This window comes from Diadema antillarum, unplaced genomic scaffold (assembly GCF_040938485.1).
Source record: "Diadema antillarum isolate AM-2024a unplaced genomic scaffold, OU_Dant_1.0 scf00000115, whole genome shotgun sequence".
Classification (NCBI taxonomy): Eukaryota; Metazoa; Echinodermata; class Echinoidea; order Diadematoida; family Diadematidae; genus Diadema; species Diadema antillarum.
The window spans coordinates 3,060,208-3,068,841 of record NW_027271004.1 but is presented as its reverse complement, the minus strand read 5'-3'; the positions used below and the strand labels follow the sequence as shown (position 1 = coordinate 3,068,841).

General features: G+C 40.0%; 1 protein-coding gene across 1 annotated transcript; it reads right to left on the bottom strand.

Annotated features, from left to right (window-relative positions):
- Nucleotides 1–1,772: 1,772 nt before the first annotated feature.
- LOC139719815 (uncharacterized) lies at nucleotides 1,773–2,943 on the bottom strand. The gene has a single exon (XM_071631202.1). The coding sequence runs from the start codon at nucleotides 2,784–2,786 to the stop codon at nucleotides 1,920–1,922; it is 867 nt and encodes a 288-aa protein (XP_071487303.1). The 5' UTR covers nucleotides 2,787–2,943; the 3' UTR covers nucleotides 1,773–1,919.
- Nucleotides 2,944–8,634: the final 5,691 nt, after the last annotated feature.

The window sequence follows — 8,634 nt, the reverse complement described above, 5'->3', positions numbered from 1 at the left end:
TAACAGGTACTGTAGGTTGTACCAAACGCTTCTACCAACGTTCATCAGTAAAATAAAATAATCATAGGACACATTGTGTATCGTTCCAAGCCGATCAAAAAGATGACCTTTGTTTCTTGTTTTTTATTTCATAATAAAAATAATTCCAGAACAAAGTGTTCGAGATCGTAAATTTATACAAATACTATCACCAACATTTTCTTACTTTGAGATACCCTTGTCAAAACTTTTAACATAGAGTAACAATAATATTCTTCCTCAAAAGCGGAAGAATTTTGTGCGAGAGCTGAAGTAGGTTTTCTTTTCAATCAAAGGAAATTGTCTAAAGCTTGTCTCCCACTGACGCAAAACGAGAAAGATTCGTCATGTGAATGTGAACTGGACACCGCCAAAATAAATAAATACATCCAGCATAGCAAGCAATTAACATTTAACATCCAAGGTCCAACAACAACGAAACAGTCTGATAACATAGAAAAATATCTAATCGACAAACATAAGGGGAAAAAAAATCAGAAAAAGGGATACAATTGTCTGAAATTCTATAGTACTTATGATGACTTCATCTTTCGGGGCAAAGCCCGCCCACGCACGAACGTGACGACATGGCGGATGTTTGGCCAACCGCATCCGTAGTTTCGTACGTGTCGGGGTAACTGAGATAACAAACCAACCAACGTGGATGGATATGTGTGAGTTGAGCATCACGAGGATGTGTGTGTATTGAAGAAAGCCGGAAATTGGTTGAGCGGTAAGTGTGGGGTCAATTGTTCTGTAATTCTCTGCGAAGTCAATGTAAGCTCTCATACGAGTATGCCTCGTGTATGGCCAATAGCACAACAGGGTTGAATATTTGGGTCTTGATACCAAAAACGAGATTAGAATTCAAAGAGTTGGAATGGTAATTCAAACTAGCCAGCTGTAAAACGAAAGAAAAAAAAAATTCCAGCATTGTTCACATGTACACTGTAAGTAAGTGAAGCATTTTTTTTGTAACTGTTCGTTTAATATAAAGATACTGGAACCAACTAAAATATTGTGGAACAGTGGAAAACACACTGTAAACCCATCTACATGTTCAGTTACAATTTTTATGTCAACAGATGTATGTTAAACAAATGTAGGTAGCGCGCCCAAATTGCAGCTACTGTTTTATAACATACCACACATGCCATAATTTAAGCCGGCGGCGTTGGGCATAGAGACAAGAGTGCGTGAAATGCTGGCATACACGTAACCCGCCTTTGTTCACACACAGGTTACCCGAAATTCTGAATACAGCCACGCCTGAGTAGTAAAGGGCTAAAGTCCACAACTGGAACAAAAGATGCTAGGACCTTGTCTGGGCTTGTCACACTGATAACAATCAATGGAAATCGTGAACAATCAACGTAGCTAGTAAGGCGTGATAGATCGAGGCCCCGGTATCGACTTGCGTAAGCAAGCTGTAGTATAGCTGGGCAGGGATTTTTTGTTCTTTCCTTTTCAAGTTTCTCTTTACCCGATTTTTATGACTAAGGTGTTACGTTGAGCTATCATCGAAAAAACAGGCAACAATACATGTGGATAACAATCTCTATTAACAATCTCTTTACACTATCCAGTATCACGTATGACAAAACTTTCATTCACTTTCCACGTTGCGATCTTACAATCGTCATAAAACACATGTGAAAACAATTAACGTTAGGCATGGATTTAGAGTCTGTAGATGAAAGCCTTCGTTCCAAACTCTTAAATATTTCCAATAGAAAGATTAAGAAATCCGTTTCTTCCGCAACTCGCTGGAATCAAAAGGGTATTCCAAAAATATATATCAAGTTCAGTAATAGTCCATGATAATGGCTGGCACACATAATGTTCAACAGTCAGTATTCAAAATCAAATTGTCTTTGGCAGTGAAGGGATAATCCGACGAACTAACATGCTGCTATAACGGCTGTCTGTAATGTTTCGAAGGGTCGACTCGTAAGCGTGGTATACGATGCACCAGACGACGGGGAGGACGACTCCTTTTCGACATCGTACGACGACAACTTCCCACTCGACTCGCCAGCAAGTCCGTGGAAACCAGCTTTGAAAATGTCCACTAGCGATGAAATCGAGCTGGTCGATCGCTCCGGAGCTGACGTCTGACACTGCGAGTCGACTTTGGCGCGTTTCGGAATAATCGCTTCGCAGGCCTCCTCGGTTTCCGTCCTCTTTCTCTTCACACTCGGCACGGTCAGACAGGTCGTCGTCGTACAAGTTTCGACGCTCGAGTTCTGGCTGATGGCGGTGACGTTGCCGAGAGCGACACGATCGGAGTCCGTGCTATGACACGAATGATTGTCTGATGATAGCAAATGCCCGGCGTTTTCGCTAGCACAGTGTCCGCTGGGGTGGATATTTTCCTTGTCCGAGGCAGCACTCGCACTCTCAGCTGGCTCAACGACCACACGGCTGACGGCGACGGTCTCACTCTCGCAGGAAGAGTTTCCCGCGGTTTCATTGTTCTCCTCCGTGTCCAGTTCCCCAGCGTACTCAGCACCCGACTCGTCGCTTTCATCGTCGTTATCCCAGTCAGAGTCTGTGCAATCGTCCTCGTCCATTTCAGGTTCCGAGGAACTCTGCTCGAGAGCGATATGTCCAGGCATTCTATTGCACATTTCCTCGTAGTAATGGATTCTAGCCGAGTGTAGCACAGAAGCTACAAGCAGGTTTTTGCGTAGATTGATCCCGCCACGTTGCCGGCGCGAGCCAGCGATTTTGTTGATAGACAAGGTGATAAGCTTCTGCGCCTCCATATTATTTTCCAGGTTACGATTTATTCCTCAGCAAGAGAGTAAAGCAGCGGTAGACCGTAGCAAGTTATAGCGGTTTAGAATTGGAAAAGTATTCCAAATCACAGTTCAGATTGATATTCCGCAGTGTGTTAGGTACGGCGTGTAGGTCCCGCGTCTTGCAAAGCGTGGAAGCGTAATGAATGAAAGCTAACCGTTACTCACGAGGTGTATATATTCAACGTCCGGCTTGACGTCATTCAATCAATTACTCGACCAATCGCAAGCTTGCATACTAAAAATAGGCATGAGAAGGAACACGTGTACGCCCTAGTCATCGCGATATTGACCAATCAGAGCCACCCTTGGATGAGTCGTTTATGATCATTCACAGTGACGTCACTAATCCTTTGTGTCGGGCTCTTGGAATTTCCACGAGGCAACGTCATTGTATCATTAATAAACACAGCGTACACACTCAACACACTACGCACGTCGCTAAGGGTGGTTCGCATTTTACTCGCATCCAGAAGTAAACGTCAGAAGGTCAATTTTCGTGCATAACTAGGGACGAATTTCTCGCACACCGTATTTGGGGGCTTGGATTTTTTTCCCCTCGGTGTACTAGTATATCCCCTCATTTCATTATTCGCGCACTACGAGTTGCGATTTGTCTGTGCACGTTAGAGCTTGTTTGTGTTGCCATAATCAGCCAGGGAAGTATTCGCAGAATTTGACCCCGAATTTTCTGGTTAGCCCGTGAAATAGGAAAGGCTACTGTAACACCCGATGAGGGTTGGTCGAAATACCTACAGCATGATTCCTACAGTCGTCAATCACATCAAAGCCATTCAAGCCTAATATATCAGCCGTTGTATGTTATTTTTACCATAAACGAATATCGTCTTGTATCCATTATGAATACCTTCGAAGAATATTCCAACACTACTTTCACGTTTGTTTGTTTTTTAATTCTCAAAACACAGCAAAATGTTTATTCGTGTAGGGCCAATCCATTCGATACACATAATATTAATTATTGGCGGATGATTTTGCAATTTATTAGCCGGAAAAAAAAAAGAATAACAAAGACTCGCCTATCTTTGTCGCGATGGCTGAAATTTCCGCATCATTATTACGTGGAGGATAATTCGTGACGATTATTCACGACTCCGAAAATGACTCATTGGCGAGCGCTGTTTTGTGATACGAACACGGGGCGGCGTCGCGCTGCCTCGAGCGACGGGTCGTTTGCTTGTGCAATGCATGAGAAGTGTTGTGTAAAGGTCATGTTGACCGTACCAAAATCATAATTTCGTCACTGGCGAACTATCCGCACTCATCTATGCCTACATGTACTACACTACATGGCAAGGCTGAGGAGTATTACTAGCTTAAGGTTTCGTACCTCTGTGTTTGTTTGTTTGTGTGTGTGTGTGTGTGTGTGTGTGTGTGTGTGTGTGTAAAATTGTCACGCGTCTGCAATGGGGTGTAATTTAATTTTTGAAATTGTTTTAGGGGATTAATTTTACTTTAGATATGATATACTTCCATTTTTTTCCTTCTGCAATTGATGTAGGCCTACTATTGTCATGTTATTTCTTATATTGAAACATTTAAATGTGTAATTATTTCAGTTATCTTTCAAGATATTATTTTTTTCATCTTTGTACAATTATACCAGAGTGAATTGATGTTTCTTGTATTACTAATTGGAAGTGAATAAATATTATTTGAAAAAAGGTGTCCAGTTGTTCCTCTAAGGATTTTGTAATTTTTTTCTTTCATTCTGTCTAAGCAAAATTGCTAACCTGCAACCCCCACCCCCCCCCCCCCTCCATGACAAATTTGTCTCATGTATTATCTGGAATGAGAAAGATGGTCGTTATGATGTCAAACACACACACACACACACACACACACACACACACATACACATACACATACACATACATTCCATGACAGGTGGTTCAATCATCAGGTTTCACTTTCCCCGTTACCACTGTGATGGCATGACATTCGCGAGAACGACACAATTCTTCCGAACGCCATTTCTTATTTAGAGGAGAAGCAATAAATCTGTGAAAACATGAAGCCAACGTTCCTAAAAGAAAAAAAAATACATATATATATATAATTATGCAATATTTAGCAACTCTCGACAATGACAACATCGAGCTGGAACTCAACATATACGGGAAATCGTCAACACTTCTGGGAAAGAGAAACCGTGTACTAGTATGTTAGGCTCTCTTGGAATCAGGGAATGATCCACTGAGCCACTAGTACTGTTTACATCGCAGTTCCAAGAAATCGTAGTAGCTTGGCTATCTGCCAATGAATAATGCGTACGCGGAACAAGCTCGGCCACGAGATTTCGATAGATGGCGCTCTTCCGAATACGTGCTGCGTTCACAAAGCAATTCGAATAATAAAAGTCGGATTTCTTCTCTGTTTGACACCGAATACACCCAGTCTTTTTCTTTTTGTCGCGAGTCAATAATTGTCTTATACATGTACATGTACTAAAAATTTATCGAGCTGTTAGTTGCTGATTTTCAAAGAGAGATGGAAACATGGAAGATGCATTATTCTACTGATTTATGGAGCCATCAGTCTATGATTTTTTTAGAAGAGATGGAAACAAGGCATCACTGAAACGTTTTCTCCTTCATTTAATTCTCTGATTTGTGAAATAGACGACTGTCGTCCTCTTTGTCCTCTTCTTCTGAGTGTCATCAGTCATCACTGTCTTGGATCATACAGTTTTGGTTGAGATCTAGCTTCAGGTTTCTAACATTTTTTGGTAAGATAATGAGAAACCTCTTATGAAATGTGAAAGATAACCAAAACAGAGCAATCCTAATAAAAGATGGAACCCACCTTTTATTACGATCCCTTTGTTTTAGTTTGTTTTTGGGTGTCTCAGCCATTCCAAAACCAATTTCCATCAAATAAACTTTGAATTCCTCTTAGAATGGTATGCTCTGTACTATTTCCTAAGTGGTTTCTTGGTATCTCGCAAAAAGATAAAAGCCCAATCCTCACCTCCACCAATACTATCCCTTTAAAGAGCACCTAAGTGTGATGTCATAGCCATTCATCACCATGGAAACTGGTTCCAAACGACCTCACCTGGCCCGAGTGTGCATGCATAAACCTGGTTCCAACCCAAGCTGCTAGTAACAAAAGACCGCAACATGTCCACTTCGGTACTCTATTCTCCTTTTAACCTCTTGTTATGCCCCGAATCTTCTTCTTAGGTTCTGGTATTTATTGGAAAAGCATCTTTCAGTCACACAATGAACACATAATCATGATGATTGTCAATCACCTTTGAATTCCCTGGAGACTTGACTGCCAACCTTTGTAGCAGTCATACACGCAAATGATGTAATTTTGTTTCATACTACTGGCTTTGTTCTACTCACTGCTAATTTTCAACTGGTGTCTGACCTACACTGTTCTGTAAAACATGTTCATGGCCATGACCTTTCAATATAATGTTGAATCTGCACAAGCTTAAAATGCAGAGATGCCAAATTCTTGACATTAAGAAAAAAAAAACCCAGATGGAATATCAACAACAACAAAGAAAAATCAGATTTTTCAGAGGAATATCAGATTTTCATGAAATCTTGATACCACCACAAGCCTGTTGGCCCTGGGCCAGTAAAATGTTAGAAAAGAAGTGTTTTCATGGTAAGAACAGGCAAGTAAAATGTCCCCTACTTCATCAACATTGATGAGAAAATTGACCACTCATCTAGACTCGTCATCCAATGTTTTTGTAGGGGTTGTGGGAATTTAGTAGTACATCTCTCCAGGTGATGAAGCACTTTTCTGCAGTTTATAATGGCTTCATTTTTTTTTCTTTTATTCGAAAGATGACAAGTCGTACTTTCAAGAGGCGATATCGTAATATCGAATTTCACTCTGCCTATCGTACCAAATACTATAAAATCACATTGGTTGGCATCTCTGCATATGTCATGAGAAACCATAGTTGAAGATGCTGTGTAGGCAGATCTGCAAACCTCTGCAGACCTTAAAAGAAGAATCTATAAAACAAATGATGCATGCAAAACATGTTGAAGGAAAAAAAGAAATCACACTGCTTTGATTTGCATTTTAATTTGCCCTTTGCAGTCATAAAATCATGACATAAAGGCCTCTCAATACTTCTGGAAATACAAATCGATTATCACTTCTGAGATGTTTCCAAATTTTACAACCATTTCTTTTTTCCTAAAAAGAAAAGAAAATGTATTGGCTTCAACTTGAATTCTTAGGATTTTAATATGTGACTCAGGCATTATTTTCAAGCATTTACTTAACTTATTTCTTAGCCTGTATGTCGTCTTTTCTTCTTCTTCTTCTTCTTCTTTTTCTTGAGCGGGGGGGGGGGGGGGGGGGGGGGGGGGGATCTACATTCAATGAAACTTGTACTTTTGTCTGATTTCACTCTTTTCATTTAAGTTATCTTGAATGTGGGCTAAAGTTTCTCTTTGCACAACATCTCGGGTGATACTGATGCCAAATGAAATGGAAAGCTCGACTTCAAGGAGGAAAAAGGACAAGACTGACAAGATGAAGGCTTTTGATTTTTCAGAGAGAGAGCTCATCGAAGACATCTCAAGCTCTCAACTAAAGTGGAAGAGGACAATATTATGACAATTTGATTTGTGAGTGTGTAGTCAGTGAAGAACTTTTGATAAAACAATGAATGAATGTCTCAACATGACATTCTTTAACTAATTTAAAAACAACCCTTTTCACTGCCACCTTCACAGACAGGCATGCACTGTTACTTTGAGAGGGCTGCAATGTTCTTCTACCACCACTTAAAACTTGACTAGGAAGCATTCCATACTCTTGTCATGGATCACCCTAGCCAGACACCAACTACTACATATGATCAGCTTCTCTTTCACTCAAAGACTGCTACTACTACTCATTACAAGTTTATACTGTCCACTTGTTAACTCCACACTTTCTCATCACAAATGCAACAAAATGAAACTCATTCAAATATAAACAAACACAGAATTTAATTTCATCTATTTGATTTTTGCAGCATTACAAAAGTATTTATTTTGAAATAAGAATACAGTGTTGTGCTCCTGTTATAATGAACATGGTTATGATGAAATTTCTTTACAACAAAGTAAAAATTCATGTCCCAAAATTATCATCTATATACCTTTACATATTTTATTCATTTGGATATTAACAAATTTTGATATAACAAAAAGAAAACTGCTGGTCCCCAGGACATTGTTATAACAGTAGTCATCTGTATCATCACCATCCTTTAAAATTCATATCATTCAGATAACAAATTACTAAATTAGATGTGGCAAAGGCATCCCTCTTCCTTATCCCACTACTAATGTTGGGTCAGAAAAATTTTAAAGTCTTCAATTAAAATTCCCTGATCATATTTTGCACTTATATAGGTGCACTGGTTTTGAAATTTAAGTCATATTCAAACAACACGAGCAGTGAATGGTACTCCCTGATGTGCTTTCCTGACAAATACCAGATACTGTTCTAGGAGGACCGACGCTTCAAATCAGGAGAACTGTTGACAGTTACAGATTAAACATTGGAGAGGTTCCAAACAGTATTCATTGAGATACAGTACTCTCCGCATTATCGGGCAGGCTCGGGGCAGAGCGTTTCTTACCCGATTATTAAGCGGAGTACCCGATTAACAGAAGAACACGTTTCATTCACAATTGACACACACAATGTGTATGTACATGTATTGTACACTACACCAAACACCTACACTATATCCTAAGCACGCATGCTTGAACGGCCCATTATATATACCTTACACTTGCTCAGTCACGAGCAATAATTTACA